Source organism: Ahaetulla prasina, chromosome 12 (genome assembly GCF_028640845.1).
Source record: "Ahaetulla prasina isolate Xishuangbanna chromosome 12, ASM2864084v1, whole genome shotgun sequence".
NCBI classification, from domain to species: Eukaryota; Metazoa; Chordata; class Lepidosauria; order Squamata; family Colubridae; genus Ahaetulla; species Ahaetulla prasina.
In genome coordinates this window covers 30,066,836-30,085,789 of record NC_080550.1, presented here as the reverse complement: position 1 = coordinate 30,085,789, position 18,954 = coordinate 30,066,836, and the positions used below count along the sequence as shown (strand labels likewise).

The window sequence follows — 18,954 nt, the reverse complement described above, 5'->3', positions numbered from 1 at the left end:
CCAGGACCCGTCATTGAGGCCGGCCCTTGATAGTGCGGCGGGCCATTCCTGTGAGGCGGGGGCACCTCGCAGGCGCAAGAGTTCTAAGGCAGAATATCACATAAATAGGTTAAAAGCATAAACAGGAGAGAGAAGACGACGTGAGGTAGCAATGTAATGTCTGGGGTGGCAGGATGTAATGCCAAGTCCAAGTGGATACCCATCTTCCAAATATCTTCAGATGGTGGCTGGCTTAAAGCTGACACAAGATGGTATAAGTCGCAGATGCAGTCTGATAGTAAAAAGTTATTGTGACTCTGCGGAAAGCTCAGTCCTAAAATCCATCCTAATAGAGGTGGTATTCATCTCCCCCGTTCGTGGCGTCACCGCTAGTTCCCCATTCTTTTATTTGTAATTTTAATAAATCTGCATTTTGAAGAATAATCCAGAGCAAGCAGAGCTGGGGATTGAATGATGTGAGATGAAGCTAGGTGCTAAGGCTTCCAAATTTGATATTATCAGCCAGTTTTTTTTTCCAGATATCTGTGGCACAAGAAATGAATTTCAGTCCTGTAGAGAAGACTCCAAAGTGGAGTAGCAGAAATAAAATGGGTATCTGTATAGGCAGTCCTTGACTTGCAACCATGTGTTTAGTGACTTTCAAAGTTACAACGGCACTAAAAAAAAGGCTTACGACTGGTCCTTGCACTTATGACCATTGTGTGGTCATATCATCAAAATTCATTCACTTCCAGCATTTTGGAGTCATACGATTCCATTTGCAACCTTCCTCACTGGCTTACTAAAAAACAGTCAGTGGGTGAAGTTGGATCTGTTTAACAACTGCATGATTCACTTAACAACTGCAGTGAGATGCTGTATACCGTGGCACAAGAGGTCATAAAATGGGGCATAACTCGTTCAACAACCACCTTGCGTTAGCAATGAAATTTCTGATCCCTATTTTGGTCATACATTGTGTATTTCCCATTTTTTTGTGCAAATAATTTCTAATTCAGCCTCTGAATTCTCCTGTGGAAATCCTCAGGAACCTCAATGGAGTCCAGCTTCTTGCAACTCTGTGCACTTCCGCTCAGCAGAATTCCTTGAGCCTGGGTGAGAAATTCAGGGCACTGAAACCCACCCATCTGGACAAATATCTTTCTCTAGGATTGACAGACATGGTAAGAGAGACTGACAGCTTGATTTAAGGCAGGGAACTGGTTTTCTTGCCTGTCACTTTGTTGATTGGCTGTCATTGACCTCAAATTGGCTGTCATTGACATCTTTTTTGCTCCTTTGGGTTTTAAGGAATTTCTCCTAAACACTCTGCATCAGTGATTACATTTCATTTTTTGTTTCTCAGAATTAGGATGGATCAATGTGTTTGAAAAAAAAGTGATCCAGACTTTATTAAACCATAAAGCCATCCTTTCATTCTTGGCTGCCCCGTGCCATGTTTCTATGTATTTTCCTATTGAAATTATCCCCATCTCTCCCAGATGCTGGTAGATTGCTCTAATTTTCATTTTTAATCACAAACGCTTCTTTAATTCTCTTCTCTACTCAATTTTTTAAAAAAAGTTTTTGGAGAAATCCTAACATACACAGCTCTACCAAATTACCACAAAACAGGCATTTTGCCTTGTTGAAAACAATGGATTAGTGGTGGACATCTAAATTTTTGCAAGAGATTTTGTGAAAAAGGTCTTTCTTTGTTCTTGATTTATATTTCTCAGATTCTAGAGGAAATCTGAATGGTTTGAAGGCTGAACAGAAGCAGACATGTTAACAAAGGTAGGTCCTGTGTAACATGTTATTGCAAAACATTTAGCACATCTGACATTGGTTTACAGTAAGAGCTTCCAGGAAGAAAGTTCCTTGTATTGTCAACTGATGATTAAGGACACTACTAGAGTAAACACCATGTTATTCTTAGGAGTAAAAAGTAGGGAAAAAAAGATGAGAGGGTTATAAATGCAAATAAACATCTTTTGGATTTCTTTAATCTTCTTCTTGTGCCATATCCGTCATCGGATGTTGGCAATCATGTTGGTGATCCTATTTTTATCAACAGCCGCATGAAAAAGTGCTGCTGAGTTTTGTCCAAACCAGTCCCTTAGATTTTAAAGCCATGATGTTCTTCTTCTGCCTGGACCTCATTTGCCTTCAATCTTTCCCTGGAGGATTAAGTGAAATATGCCGTATTTTTCCGGTTGTCACATCACATGTCCGAAATATTCTAACTTTTGCTTTTTTAGGTTTTGATGATTTTCCTTGGCTTTTCCAAGTGGCTTATCACCTCCTCTTTTCTGGTTTTGCCAGCTTATACATAACAGCTGCCTATGTCTCTAATAACATTTCAGAATGGAACAGACTGTATCCTGTGTCCAGATTAAGACTATTTTTTAATTATGTTTAACAGGCATAAGAACATAATTTCTGGAACTGATGTCTGAATACATCGTAAAGTCTTGCTTTTTGCCTGCTTATAACCTGTTCCAATCTTGAAGGACTCTGGAGCAAAAAAACAAACAAGAAACAGACTAACCAGGAAAAAAAAAGATGCTGAGACTCTAGAAAGAGGGCAAAGAAGAGCAAGAAGAATGATTAGGGGACTGGAGACTAAGTTGCAGAAACTGGGCATGGTAGTCTAGTGAAGAGAAGGAAGAGGGGAGACAGGATAGCAGTCTTCCAATATTTGAGGGGTTGCCACACAGCGGAGGTGGTCAAGCTATTTTCCAAAACACCAGAAGGCCAGACAAGGAACAATGGATGGAAACTCCATTGAGAGATTCAATCTGGAAATAAGGAGAATTTTTCTGACAGTGAGAACAATCAAGTTGCCTTCAGAACTTGTGGGAGCTTCATCACGGGAGGCTTTCAAGAAGAGACTGGACTGCCATCTGTCCGAAATGGTGTATGGTCTCCTGCTTGGGTGAGGGGTTGGACTAGATGACCTACAAGGTCCCTTCCAACTCTGTTAATCTGTTTGATGGTCCCCGGAGTCACGCAGCGCAGGAGATTCTAGTCCCCTTGCAGCTGCCAATGTTTACGCAGATTCTCCGTCATCCTGGTCGTGGTTGTGCGTTTTCAAGAAACAACTAGACTTTGTGGTTTTCTTTTGAAGACGTTTCGCTTCTCATCCAAGAAGCTTCTTTAGCTCTGAAAAAAAATCACCTTTGGGACACAGGCTGCCAAGTTTTCTCTGCCTTCCTTCCTGTCGCCCAAGTCCAGTTGCTCCGGCCACCCCGTCCTACCTGGAGTCGTTCCAACCCCCGTTACGGGATCCCCGTTTTGGATCCCTGGAAGGAGGGGGGGGGAGGGTGCCTTGGGGGCCTGTTCCACACGCCTCTCCGTGACGTCAGCACAGAAAACCCAGCCCGGAGCCGCGCGGAGTTTCCAACCTGCGCTGGTGCCAAGCAAACAGCAGCGGTGGAGCAAGCAGAGAGAGGCAGATCCAAGCAAGAAGGCTGCACGCCGCACCGGCTCAAGGCGACAGTGACCCGTCGGGGTGCCCTCGGAGCGCCCCGAGGACGCCCAGCTCTTGGCGGCGGTACCATGCCGGATGCCGCGCGGAGCGTACTGGCGCTGCTGGCGCTGACGGTCGTTTGCGAGTGGCCCATCCCGGCGGTGGCAGGTGAGGCTGGGTTGGGTTGGGGGTGGGGGGCGGCCTCCCTAACCAGCAGCAGTCGGGGAGAGGCCGTGGGAAGCGGCGTTCTGGAACCCAAACCCGGGTTAGCTCATTTGCGTCCCCACAGTCTGCTGGACCCGGATAGGGTTTCACACGTGGCCTCGAACCAGAAAGTGTTCCGACGGGCTAGGTTTGCGCAGCGGGTTAAAATATCCATCCGAACTAGCCAGGGGTCGTGAGAACGCAGCCTTTAGGCTTTGGCTGACCCGGTTTGGTGGCTTGGGTTAGTTTAGCAAGCAGCAAACTGGAAGGCAGTCTAACCTGATGACTTTCTAAAAAATACAACTGGTGAAAGTAGGCATTGGTCAGGCAAGAGTAGATTAAACTCTTGTTTTCTCTTTTGTAAAGCTTGTCCCCCTACAGAATAATTCCAGATTCAATTTAAATTGCTTACCACAGAGCATAAAAATCAACCCATTAAGTTTCACTTTCTTTCACCACCTATTGCAACCCTTACTTTCCAAATTCTTCCTGGATTTCTCTGTTATTATTCATGTAATTATGCCCACAGGCAGTAGAGAAAAGGAGAAGCCTCCACTTTCTCTAACATTGTGTTGGGATGAACACTAGCTACACACTACTAGTAGAGGCAGTGTTATTTAGTGGGGAAAGGCATCCACTAGAAACTGGGAGGTGGTGAGTTTTAGTCCTGCCTTAGGCACAAAGCCAGCAGGGTGACTTTGGGTCAGTTGCTCTGTCTCAGCCCTAGGAAGGAGGCAATGGCAAATCACGTTTGAGGAACTTTGCCAGGAAAACTGCAGGGACTTCTCTGCATTTGCCAGCAGTCTTGGTGGACTCAAAAGCCCCCCACAAAAAGCCTCAATGACCCTTGTGGGCAAACAGAATGGATTAGATTAGAATTCTTTTTTTTTAATAATTTTTTTTTATTTCCATTTTCTAACATCATATTTATATACAGTCTGTTGTCCATCGTTAATCATTAATTTTTATTTATTTATTGCTAAATAAATAGATTAGAATTCTTTATTGGCCAAGTGTGATTGGACATACAAGGAATTTGTCTTTGGGGCATATGCTCTCAGTGTAGATAAAAAGACAAGATACATTTGTCAAGAATCATAAAATACAACATTTAATGATCGTCATAGGGTACAAATAAGCAATCAAATCATACTAGGAAACAATCAATACCAATATAAATTGTAAGGATACAAGCAACAAAGTTACAGTCATGCAGTCATAAGTGGAAAGAGATTGGTGATGGGAACTATGAGAAGATTAATAGTAGTGCAGATTTAGTGAATAGTTTGACCTCAGTTATTTGTTTAGCCGAGTGATGGCGTTTGGGGAAAAACTGTTCTTGTGTCCAGTTGTTCTGGTGTGTAGTGCTCTATAGCAGCGGTCACCAACTGGTGGTCTGCAGGAAAATTATTTGGATATGTGCAATGAACGGGGTCTTCTTGTGTGGGTCGGAGGGGGGCTGAAATTCCGACTTGGGGCCTGCTTCAGCCCCCTGATGTGGGGTTTTGGGCAAAGGCTGGAGGGAGGCACTGCTGGTGGCAAAGAGCCGGAGGGGCCTTGTTCCAGTGGGACTGCATCATGGCCTGGAATTGGCTGACCATCTCAAACTACCGAGCCTCCAGGTGCCGGTACCTGGCCTTGTCCTCTTACAGGTCTTCCCTCTGCTTGGAAAGCCTATGCTCCTAGTCCTCAGTGAGGTGCTTGTGCTGAGCCTCCTTCTTGGTCAGATCCAATTTGAACTGAGCAGCTGTTTTGCCAAATCTTCCTCGTGGTGGCTGCTTAGCTCCAACAACTGCTTCCTGTTGGGGCCCTAAGGAGCCCGGGCTGGGAGGGAGAGGTGAGTAGAGGCCATCGAGACACCCCTTGATGTGAGTGACACCAAGTTGGCCATGCCTACCCAGTCACATGACCACCTAGCCATCCCCACCAAGCCGGTCATTAGGCAGACCATATTAGTGGTCCACGGGACTTAAAATTATGAATTTAGTGGTCCCTGAAGTTTGAAAGGTTGGTGACCTCTGCTCTATAGCATTGTTTTGAGGGTAGGAGTTGAAACAATTTATGTCCAGGATGCGAGGGATCTGTAAATATTTCCCAGCCCTCTTTTTGACTCGTGCAGTATACAGGTCCTCAATGGAAGGCAAGTTAGTAGCCATTGTTTTTTCTGCAGTTCTAATTATCATCTGAAGTCTGTGTCTGTCTTCAGCTCCTTTAATTGTGTATACAAACAACTTGGGCAGCAGTGTTGGGAAAAATCAAGAGATTTCAGAGAATATCAGAAAGATAATATGGTGCCTGGGACAGACCTCACATTTAATAATTACATCTACTAGGCTAGTCTAGGGAAAAGGATCAGGGGAGACAGGATAGCATCTTCCAATATTTGAGGGGCTGCCACAGAGAAGAGGGGGTCAATCTATTCTCCAAAGCACCTGAAGGCCAGAGAAGGAATAATGGATGGAAACTGAACAAGGAGAGATTCAACCTGGAAATAAGGTGAAATTTTCTGACCGTGAAAACAATCAACCAATGGAACAGAAATTGCCTTCGGAAGTTGTGGGAGCTTCATCACTGGAGGCTTTCAAGAAGAGACTGGACAGCCATCTGACTGACATGCTGTAGGGTCTTCTGCTTGGGGGGGGGACATGTTGAACTAGATGACCTACAAGGTCCCTTCCATTAATCTTTGGAGAAGCATGATCCAGTCAGAAACAGAAGTTTTGTTATATAAAATAAAAATGGCAGGCAGCCCCCTCTTACCTTTCCTCTGACAGGCCAAATGAGCTGGGAGGATTGTTGAATTTCTTAATGCAAATAGACAAAGAGAAATAAATAAATAAATAAATAAATAAATAGCTAGCTGGCAAGCATTTTGGTAAGCCAACCTTTCTGGGTGACATAATTCCTGGCTGCTTTCATCGCCCAGCTGCGTCTGCCCCTTGAAGTATAGTATGGAAACACTGAACTAAGGCAAAGAGACATTTCTCTTGCTTCCACTTTGCACATGTTCAGATGCTAGAATTGGAATGTGAAGCAGGCAGCATCCTGAATCGTGCCTTGCTTGGTTCTCCGGTCACTTGATTCCAGATAGTAGGACATTGTTTCTCAATTTTGCCAATTTAAGATGTGTAGACTAGGGAATTCTGGGAATTGAAATCCATGGATCTTAATGCAAGCTGGCTGAGAGGATTCTGGGAGTTGAAGTCCACATATTGTAAAGCATGCTGGCTGGGGATTCTGGGAGGTGTAGTTCTATGCATCTTAAAGCAGGGGTTTCCAACCATGGCAATTTTAAGACTTGTGGACTTCAACTCCCAGAGTTCCTGCTGAGGAACTCTGGGAGTTGAAGTGCACAAGTCTTAAAGTCGCCAAGGTTGGAGACTCCTGTCTTAAAGCATAGCTGACTGGGAGATCCTGAGAACTGAAGACCATACAACTTCATCTTGCCAAGCTTAAGAAAGATGGGTAGTCCCCAACTAACAGCAGTTCTCTTAGTGACTGTTTGAAGTTACAGTGGTACAGAACACAGTGACTTATGATCGATTTTCACACTTACGACCATTGCAGTATCCCCAGTGTCACGTGATCAAACTTGGGATACTTGGCAACTGATTCATGTTTATTATGGTTGCCATGTTCCAGGGTGTGTGTGTATCACGTGATCCATTTTTATGACCTTCTGATAAGCAAAGTCAATGGGGAAGCCAGATTCACTTAACAACCGTGCAGAGATTTGCTTAACAACGATGGCAAGAAAGGTTGTAAAATGGGGCAAAACTCACTTGACAAATGTCTCACTTAGCAATGGAAATTTTGGCTCAATTGTGGTCATAAATCAAGGACTACCTGTAACGCCCTAGGGAGTTGCTGTCACACCAATATCTGCACCCCAAACAGCACAGTACCAGGCAACCTCAGAGCCTGGCAAATCCTTTGCTGCCTGCCTTTCTTATTGGGTGGGGAGAGCTGAGACAACCTAGCTAGGTCTGGGCAGCTGGTCCCCCGCCTGTTAATTTCCTTTCTGGAGATATTTGTCATCCCAGAATACTTGGAGGAAACTAAGTGGCAGCCTGCCCAGCGACTGGCGCTGCCTGGAAATTTCCCCAAAGCAGAATCTTGTTGCTTCTTGTCACAAAACTTTGCCACTCCTACAGCCTCCTGCAGCTTTGTGGATTCACATCAGATAGCATGTGGGAGCAAATTATCTCCTCTTTCTGATGAATTTTCTTCTGGAAAATATGGAAGTGGCTTGCCCACTTTGGTTTTTATTTTTATTTTTTTCTGAGAAGGCTGATTGGATTCCTCTCCCCACTCTATGGGCTGCTAGCCTACAATCCTGTGATTTCCTAGTGGTCTCCCCTCCACCTGCTAAGCTTTTCCTGGGATCCCCAAGTGGCTAAGCAGTGATACCCTGCATTAGTGGGCTATAATTGTCAGATTTGCTTGAAATATTAAGCGCCTTTATTACTTCTAAACAATTCTTCCTCCTGCTGTTGCTGTGGCCCGATGCAAACAAAACAGCTGGATCCCTTCGTGGTTTGGCTGAAAGACCAACCGGAAGCCTCTTTTCTCCCTCAAATCTTGGCATTGTTCCGCTTCCTAGCTTCCAATTGGCTGGCTTGAGAAACCGCAACCATGCCTGGTTCTGTCCTCAGTTGAGCTGGTTTTAAACACGCAGGGCTGAGATTCTTTTCCAACATCGGCCCTTGGTGTTGCCATGGGATACAGAGATGTGAGATGCCTTCAGTTCAAAACCACACAACTCCCTTTGGCTCTGGGGGTGCAATGGGCCTTGCAGACCGGACCAAAGGAAAAACAGAGAAATCTTTCCTTCTGTTAGCTAGGTGGGAGGACCTGGAACAGATGCAGGTAGCTTCAAAGGGGCTGGAGGTGAAACACACCTCTCCATATCCACACCTTTGCCTAACCAATGGCTCGGACAGGTGAGGATTTGACCTCAGGGCAGACTTTCTGATCTTTCACACAGAATTACAGATAGTGCTTGACATATGGCCATTTGTTTAGTGATTGCTGCAAGTTACAAAGGCACTGAAAAAAGTCAGCTATGATAATTTTTCACACTTATGACCATTGCACTTATGACCAAAATTTGGATGCTTGGCAACTGCATGTATTTAGGACTGTTGAACCATCCTGGAATCATTTGATCATTGTTGGTAACCTTGGTAATCATTTAAATACGAGCCAAGCCGTGTGCTGCAGCTGCCAAAAAAAGCCAACACAGTTCTAGGTGACATAAACAGAGGGATTGGATCAGTGGTCACTGCCGTTGTTAAGTGAATCCTGCAATTGTTAAACGAATCTGGCTTCCCCCATTGACTTTGCTTGTAGGAAGCTAACTGCGAAGGTTAAAGTTCTACCTTAGAAACTTAGAAACTTGGAACAACAGAGTTGGAAGGGACCTTGGAGGTCTTCTAGTCCAACCCCCTGCTTAGGCAGGAAACCCTACACCACTTCAGGCAAATGGTTATCCAACATCTTCTTAAAAGCCTCCAGTGATGGAGCACCCACAACTTTTGGAGGCAAGTCGTTCCACTGATTAATTATTCTAACTGTCAGGAAATTTCTCCTTAGTTCTAAGTTGCTTCTCTCCTTGATTAGTTTCCACCTGTTGCTTCTTGTTCTACCCTCAGTTGCTTTGGAGAATAGCTTGACTCCTTTTTCTTTGGGGCAGCTCCTGAGAGATTGGAAGACTACTATCATGTCTCCCCTAGTCCTTCTTTTCACTAAACTAGACACACACAGTTAAAAAGACAGTGCTGGATTTATTTTGTTATTTTATTTTATTTACTTATGTTTTGGTCTCTTCCTGAGCTATTGACATCTTTTTTTTTTAAGTAAGTGGAAGGATTTGAGTGGCAGACTTGGCTTAGCCTCCCCTCCCTTCTCAATTCATTCCAGGAAGGATTGGTTTTAGAAGGAGGACAGAATAATGTCCATCCCTTGTCTTCACCTTTGACTGTTTAGCTTCTCTTCTCCAAATTTAACAAAATGTAAACTTAAGAGCTATTAATGTGTTGGCTTCCTTGGGCAGGAAATCCAGAACAGGGAAGGGAAAAAAACGCAAAGCCCAGGAATGTTTCTTAGAACCAAGGATGTTTAGCTAAGGCCAAGGTCTTCAAACTTGGCAGCTTTAAGACTTGTGGACTTCAACTCCCAGAATTCTCTATGAATTCTCTATGCTGGTTGGAGAATTCTGGGAGTTGAAGTCCACAAGTCTTAAAGCTACCAAGTTGGGGACTCCTGAGCTAAGGAATTGGCTTTCTAATGGAAGGGAATATCCATAGCTCAGCGTTGAACTTCAAAATCCTTGGGGCTCTTTGGGCTTGCTTGCTTGCTTGCAGATGTTTTGGGACCCGAGGAGATAACATCAGCAGTGCCAGAAAGGACTGGACTGCAGAAAGAATAGTGGGTGGAGGTTTGTCTGCATGCAAATTTCTCCCATCTTCATGCTTTGAAGCATCTGATGCCCATGTGTGGCTCCAGTAGAAGAGAATACCTATAGCTCAGAGTTGGACTGGGGGGACATTGGTGCTCTCAGTTGGGTGGTTTTCTTGCAGTTGTTTCATGACCCAACTAGATAATGTCATCAGTGCCCAACTAGGTACCATCATCACCACAATGTTATCTATGTCAACTCGCAAAAGCATTCATGATTTAATTAGGGCATCTGTCGGAACCTTCACAGCCTAGTTGAATAATGAGATGTCTACAAGAAAACCATCAAGCTCAGAGAGCACCAAGGACCCACAGTTCTCCCCCTCCCCCTCCCCCTCTCCCTCCTCTTTCTCACAAACCCACTCCCTTCTAGCACTGATTATCTAGTTGGACAATGAGATGTCTGCAAGAAAACCACCAAGATCCAAGAGCACCAAGGACCCCACAGTTCTCATCCTCATCCTCTTCTTCCTCTTCCTCTTCCTCCTCCTCTTTCTTCTCCTCCTCCCAAACCCCACTCCCTTCTAGCACTGATTATCTAGTTGGATAATGAGATGTCTGCAAGAAAACCACCAAGCTCAGAGAGCACCAAGGACTTCTCATTTCAACCCTGAGCAATATCTCGTTCCCTCTATTGACTTCCTCCATTCCAGGTGTAACTCCTGCATCAAAATAGTGCAGTATTCTAGCCTCAGTATTGCAGTATTCTAGTTATTTGCTACAATGAGTTAATCCCTGTAAATGTTTAATTTAACTTCTGAATCCCATACCAAACAAATGAAAGACTGAATGATCAAGTGGGCACATGATGTGATTATGCAACAATGGGAATTTCACTGGAAGTGTAATGTTAATATCATGCAGATGACATAATAGAGAAAATGGGCATGAAGCGTTCTTTCATTAGATGAATGCACTGATTATTGTTGTTGAAATGGATCCCAAATATTCCAACATTTATCACAAAAATAACAAAGAAGTGGGAACTTCTGAAGAAAGCCTAATCATTCTTGCCTTCTGAGAAATAGTTTTTATGTGGTGGATTCCATCAGATCAGGAAAATCTGTTGACTAGTGCTAGTAATCACATGTTTTAAACCAGGAGCATCTGCAGAATAAATTTAAAAAGTCTAGATGACAAATTGCAAGTTTGTTGGCTTTGTTTGTACCAATCATAATATTGTGGTTGCCTTCTTGATGATATATATATATATATGTTTTCTGAGGTTTTCGCGGGTGTTTGTATGTAGGTCTTTGGTTATTCGGGTTTTCTCCCGCGTAAAATTTTAAGTGTCTTGGCGACGTTTCGACGAAATCCCATTCGTCATCATCAGGCTAGGTGCTTACAGCTTCCTATTTGTAGGAGAAATGTATGATCGCTGCTGTTTCTTCCTTTTAACTGCTAGTGGGGGTTTGAACTGATTGGTTGGAAGCTTGGCTGTGTTCTGATTGGGTGGAGGTGTGTTCTGATTGGTTGGGAATTTGGCTGTGCCAATCAGAGCACAAAACCCCCCCATCCAATCAGAGCACAGCCAAGCTCCCACCCAATCAGTTCAAACCCCCACTAGCAGTTAAAAAGGAAGAAACAGCTGCAATCACACATTGCTCCCAGAAGCACGAAGCTGAAGCCTGAAGATGACGAATGAGACTTCGTCGAAACGTCGCCAAGACACTTCCAATTTTACGCGGGAGAAAACCCGAATAACCAAAGACCTACATACAAACACCCGCGAAAACCTCAGAAAACATATATATATATATATATATATATATATATATATATATACACCTTTCTATAGGTAGTCTTCACCTTACAACAGTTCTTTTAATGACCGTTTGAAGTTACAATGGCGCTGAAAAAAATAACTTATGATGGTTTTCACACTTACAACCCAATGGTCACCTGACGAAAATTCAGATTCTTGGGAACTGACTCATATTTATGATGGTTGCAGTGTGATCCCCTTTTGCGACCTTCTGACAAGCAAAGTCATTGGGGAAGCCAGATTCACTTAACAACCGTGTTCCTAACTTAACAGCTGCAGCAATTCACTGAACAGCTGTGGCAAGAAAGTTCATAAAATGAGGTGAAATTCACTTAACAACTGTCCCACTTAACTACAGAAATTTTGGACTCAATTGTGATCATTGGTCGAGGATTACCTATATAAACATTTCCAAAAACTTGTCTTCCCTATTTTAAGGGCTACCAGAAAGTATTTAGGCTAAACTTGCATTGACAATTCTTCTGTCTTACTTGAGATTTTCTTGTAGGATAGTTATCAAAATATAATGGACGCATAGCACAAATATGAGGTATCTGTATTTTAATGCAACCAAATAGTAGCGAAGTTTGTATGTTTCACCTGTGGGATTCCTATCAGAGGACCTGGTGATAGCAGCCACTGGCTTGGATAACTTTCAAAGAGGATTGGCTTCATTGATGATGAAAGACAGATCCTTGGAGGGCTATCAGTCTTCAAAATTGAATGTTATCTCTGAGTTGGGGTGTCTCCAAAATCCTCCTTCCAGAGGAACAATGGTGGGGGACAAAGAGAGAGGTCTCCATCTGCTTCTTACCAGAAGTTCTTTGGCCAGATCCAACAGGTTCTGCTGCATCTATTCACCGGTATCCAACATTTTGCAGAGATGTGGTTATGAAGCTTGGCTGTTCTTCTGGATTCTTAAGGTTTTTTTTTTCCTGTAATGGCCGAAAACAGCAGTCAAAATCCAGGATACGGAGTTGTTTTGTGATTGAATTCTTTGACTGCTTGCCACTTGGATTTTGTAATTTGAATTGTCCTTGAGAATCTGTAAGAGTTTATCGCAACTCAATCATCATAAAAAATATGGACAAATCAAACAGCAAAGAAATCAAAAACCATGACAACCCATGACTATAGAGAAATTTCCTTATGTAAACAGAAAATTAAAATAACTATGGGTGGCAAAAGAATAGCGGGGGAGGGAGTGACTTTTGAATTCCTGTTGGCTTCCCCATTGATTTCATTGATTTGTGGGAAACTGGCAGGGAGCATTGAAAACCATGATTAAATGGCTGATCACAGTGATGTTGCAGTGGCTGCAACTCTGTGAGTGTAACTGGTCTGAAGACAAATTGAAATTTGATGGGAATAATGAGACCCTGGTTTGGTATGCATTTTTAAGTTAGTGAATCTGAGGTATCTCGAGTCAAAATATTTTGTGCTCTGAGGCACTGTTTAGATTAATTGAAGCTTACAAACAGACAACCAGGAGAGTTTTAGTAATGTATATGACAGCTTTAGCTTTCTAAAAATAGGTGTAACAGTGTTAACAAAGTAATATTGAGGGGCTACCACAAAGAAGAGAGGGTCAACCTATTCTCCAAAGCACCAAAAGGCAGGACAAGAAGCAACAGATGGAAACTAATCTAGAATTAGTTCTAGATTAATCTGAGAAGCAACCTGGAATTAAGGAGAAACTTCCTGACAGTGAGGAGAATAAACTAGTAGAACAGCTGGCCTTCAGAAATCAGGGAGGCTTTTAAGAAGAGGCTAGGCAGCCATTTGTCTGGAATGGTATAGGGCCTTTTGCTTGATCAGGGGGTTGGACTAGAAGACCTCCAAGGTACTTTCCAACTCTCTTATTTTATGTATTTAAAATGAAACAAAGGGAAGAAGAAAAAGTGGTCAGTTGGTAGCAGCCTCAAAAAATAAGTCACAGACAAAACAGTTCAAAAAAAGATAATGATATTTTCTTGTAAGATTTCTTTTCTTGCTTCTTTGGAACAAAAAAGGAACAATTTTAATGCAGACTGATGACAGATGTTGACTTTATGTCTAAAAGACATACATTTGTGCCTACTAGCTCTGGCTTTGGGAGGTGGGTTATATAAAAGAAAACTCAAGATGTTAGGCTGTCTCTACCCTTCTTTTATATCATCACCTGTTTGATCCACAATAAAAAGGGAAGGGAGTCTTTGATCATGTGGTCATGGCAACATCTGGACTTTTTAAATTCTTCCCCCCAAGGTATATGCAATCACTACTGTAGGAAGCCTACAACACTCAGTGGCATGCAAGAAAGAAATGTTGCATTGCATTTCTGCAAAGCAAGTCTAACTGTAATTCCAGAGTTGGGTAAGGATTTTTTTGCTTTCTCCAGTGCCTGAACAATTTTTCAGGTCTTGCTATCTTGATAAGATTCCAGATACAAGGCCAAATGGCTTAGAAAACGGCTTTCTCTCAGTAAAGTGATAGCTCCAAACAAAGGGACTAAATTCTTCTGCCTCTTTATTTATATTACTCTGTGCTTTGAAAAGACTGACAATAATCAATTCTGTCTGAGCTGGTATCACACTCTGGGCCTTGAGGTACTAAAATGATATCAGTTTTACTGATTAACGGCTAAATCTTTTGATCCGTGTCTACCTTCTCCAAGTAAAAGGCTGTAATTTGATTTATATTATTCTGTGAAAACGCTGATCTTAAAAAAATCTATCTGATCTTATTGCCTTCTGGGCTTTGAAAAACTAAAATGATATCGCTTCTAATGATTAACAGCTAAACCTTTTGATTCTTGGCACCTTCCCTGATTAAAAGGCTGTAAAATGGATTTTTCTCTACTACCCCAGTAAACATTTTTTCCTGCAGTCAGGTTGTAATTCTCTCTGTTTATTTGTTACCCCTGTGGTGGATCCCTGCTCTGTTCTCAGTCTTGGTAGCTGGCGTTCCTCTCCAAGATGGAATAAAAGATGAAAAGAATTTACTTCAGTTCTCTTAAAGAAAATTGAAATCAATAGGTACCGTATATACTCGAGTATAAGCCGAGTTTTTCAGCACGTTTTTTGTGCTGAAAAACGTCCCCTCGGCTTATACTCGAGTATATACGGCTTATACTCGAGTTTTTTTTTCTTCTTCTTTTTTTCACATTATACCGGATGGCGCAAACTTGGCGGGCTTTTGCATTAGCGCGGGGAAGCCCTGCCGGTGCAGTGAGAGGGCGGGGCGGGGGAGCCGCCAGCCTTCTCGGCTGAGGGAGGGAGGGTTTCCCCGACCGGTAGCTGCCTCATTTCCCACCCTCGGCTTATACTCGAGTCCCCAGTTTACCCCAGTTTTTTGGGGTAAAATTGGGGACCTCGGCTTATACTCGGATCGGCTTATATTCGAGTATATACGGTATTTTAAAAACTTGGTGACTTTAAAATCGGTGGACTTCAACTCCCAGAATTCCCCAATCAGATGGCTGGAGAATTCTGGGAAATGAAGTCCACCCATCTTAAAATCACCAAGTTTTTAAAAAAAACACTGACCTAAATGCACTCAATAATTTTTTTATTTGGGCCAGACTTCCGGTTTGGCACCGTAGGTGATGGCGGTGATCTTTACGATCACCAACCTCTGGATTATGTGGAATCGCTAGGACAGCTTAAATCTGCTGTCCAGCGGTTCGGAAAACCCCCTCTTCGGGAGAAGGAGAAGGGGTGAGCTGAGGGCAGAGGTTGAATTTCCCTAAAGCCCCTGAGAAAAAAGGGGTTTGAAGGGTTAAGTTCCCTCCAGTAACCCGAAGTGCTCCAGATCCGAGGATTCTTCTGCTTTGGCGGAACCAATCACCACGACCAAACGCCGAGATTTATTTTGGACAATAAAGGATTATACCGGACAGAACGAAAGTGGGAGAACTTTAAGCAAGTAGCCAAGCCGATTCCCCGATACTTTGTAACAAGCTTGAAAACAGCAAGAAAATGGAGGCGAATTGTTAACAAGTTAACGAGTGGAAAGCGAAAGTGATACTTTCAGCGTGTGCCTCTGCAGTTGGTAATTTGCATGTTACTTGCTGCTTTAACTCTTTGCTGCCTGCTGATAGAATCTAGGAGATTTTTAAATACTGCTTTAAAAGACTGTGTTTTCAGAAGTTAAGAAGATTTAAAGTGAATATTAAGTTGGAAATAAATAAATAAATAATTTTATAGAAGATGGCAGCCAAACAATTAAAGTCTACTGTAACAAAGAGCTCTGGAACTTTATCAGCTGGTGCCTCTCCAGCTCATACAGCAGAGACTAGAACATTGAATTTAGAGGCGTTACAAGAGAACTTAAAAGGCTTTATAGAAGAAAAATTTAAAGTTATAACTGATGAGATGTCTGAAATGAAAGAGCAGATATCAGAAATTCAAGTGAAATAAAGAAGTTAAAGAAGGATTTGTAATGGCAGTACAAAGTTTGGCAACGAATGTGATTTTATTAGAAGAGGAGGTTGAAGTAATTAAGCAATGTAATTTAAAATTAGAAAATAAAATGGCTGAATTTCAAAGTAAAATGGAAAAGACAGAGGATGAAATAGTTTTGATACAATACAGAAATATGGAATTTGCTCTAAGAATTCGTGGTCTGAAAGAGAATAAAGAAGAGGATTTAAGGGAATTTTTTTCTGAAGTATTTGCTGAGATATTAGCAGCTCGTCCAGCAGATGTGGCTTATCAAATTGATAAAATATATCGTGTGAATTCTTGGATAGCAAGGCAAAAAAAGTTGCCAAGGGATGTTGTTATTTATTTTACAAATAGAACAGTGAGAAATCAGATTTTGCAAGCCTCATATAAGGGGGAGAAGATTCAGATTGCTGGTCAGGATATTTTAATATTAAAGGAAATTCCACCAAAATGTTAAGAGCTAGAAAGGAATTTGCCTTCCTGGTGAATGAACTTAAAAAACGTCAGATTGAATATAGATGGGATATTCCAACTGGTATAATAGTATATTATGCAGGGAAAGTACATCGTCTCAATACAGTTGGAAAAGCGAGAGAATTTTATGTTGAGGCATTAAAGTTGGAAGTCTTTCTCCACTGGATGCTAGAAGAAAGGAGACTGAAGTGAAGGAAAGAGAAGTGAAGCAGGTTCAAGAACAGATTGCGATGGAAGAAGATTTATTACAAGTGTTGGAAATACCTATGACGGGTCCAGATTCAAAAGAACAAAGGCTGACAAGAGCTGCTGCTAAGGGGTAGGAACAAGAGATGAAGGCACAACAACAACTGGCAACTACTACAACGGAAACAGTGGGAGGAGCAAGGCCTAAAGCAAAATGTGATTTGCGGCTAGTGTTCCAAAAGTTTCCTTTGGCCGATAATGGCAATTAAACTATTATCTTGGAATGTTAATGGTTTGAATTCACCGCAGAAGAGAAGGAAAGTATTTCACTATTTGAAACAATTTAAAATGACATTACTTGTTTACAAGAAACACATATTAGATCTTTAGACCAGAAATATTTGATAAATTCAAAACTGGGAGTACATTTTGTTGCCTCCTCTTTGGAGAAAAAAAATGGTTTAGTTATATATATAAAGAAGGATATATCAGCAAAATTAATTGAGGTGGATAAGCAAGGAAGATACATTGCTATTGAACTCTTGTTGGAGGGAAAGAAGACATTATTAATAGGAGTTTATGCTCCAAATCAACAACAAGAAAATTTTTCAAGTTTTACATAAAAGAATAGTATTTTGGGATTATAAATCATATATATTAATGGGTGATTGGAATGGTGTGTTGGATACTCAAAAGACAAAAAAGCTTAAGGAAGATATCAAGCAAGAAATTACCAAAGGCTTTTTTTGAAATGATGGAGGACTTGGAATTAAGAGATATTTGGAGAGAACATAATACAGAAGAGAGGGATTTTACCTTCTTTTCTGATAGGCACCAATCATTTTCGAGGATTGATTTTATTTTGATTACTAATGATTTGTATTCTAGAGTGAAGAAGACGAAGATTTGTTCAAGAACTTTATCTGATCATAGTCCAGTTTGGATTGAATTTGATCGGGAAAAGGAGGCTAGGAGATCATGGAGGTTGAATGAGAATTTGTTTAAATATGAACAAAATGTAAATGAATGTAAAAAACAAATGAAAGAATTTTTATTATGAATATGAAAAAGAGACATCTATAGAGATGATTTGGGACTCAGTAAGGCTTATATGAGAGGAAATCTTATACAAATGAATATTAAATACAAAATAAATTGCAGAAAAGAGAAAGGAACTGGAAGAGGAAATTAAAAGAAAGAACAATTATTGATAAATAGCCCAGGAAATAGTAAAATAAAAGAATCAATAAATATATTGAGAGGTCAGTTTAATATGTTGATGGCAGATCAAGTAGCAATTAATTTACAATATGTAAAACATAATACGTTTAATAATGCCAATAAGCCAGGAAGATGGCTTGCCTATTTAATAAGGAAAAAACAGAAATCACGAACGATTGATAAAATAGAATATAGGGGTAAGGAAGTTTATCAAAAGAACTTGATTAAAAAAGCATTTTTAGAGTATTATAGTAAGTTATATTCTAGGGATATGGTTGATGATACAGAGATAGAAAGATATTTACAACAACAAAATATTTGTGAGCTTACAGAAAATCAAAGAGAAGAATTGAATCAATTAATTACTTCAGAGGAAATTTTCTTAGCAATCAAACAACTTAAAATCGGTAAAGCACCAGGAACAGATGGTTTAACAGCTGTTTATTATAAAAATTTACAAAATGAGATGGTTGAACCACTTAAAGAGTTATTTAATAAAATTCAAATGGGAGGAGATGTTCCCCCTTCATGGAGGACAGCCTTTATTTCGTTAATACCACAGGAAGATCGAGATGGTATTAAAGCAGAGAATTATAGGCCTATATCACTTTTAAATACTGATTACAAGATATTTACCAAGATATTGGCTAATAGATTAATGCCAGTGATGAATCAAATAATTCATAATGATCAGTCAGGATTTATTAAGGGTAGGCAGATGAGATATAATGTGAGGCAAATCGTAAATTTACTTGAATATTTGGAAC

At 41.3% G+C, this 18,954-nt stretch overlaps 1 protein-coding gene across 1 annotated transcript in view; it reads left to right on the top strand.

The window, feature by feature from the left end:
- The first annotated feature begins 3,165 nt into the window (after positions 1–3,165).
- The window catches only part of CX3CL1 (C-X3-C motif chemokine ligand 1), a 40,340-nt gene continuing 24,551 nt past the window's right edge, over positions 3,166–18,954 (top strand). The window contains exon 1 of the mRNA XM_058154977.1: positions 3,166–3,619. Within this exon, the coding sequence (XP_058010960.1) occupies positions 3,541–3,619 (79 nt within the window). The 5' untranslated portion in view covers positions 3,166–3,540. The remainder of the gene's footprint in view (positions 3,620–18,954) is intronic.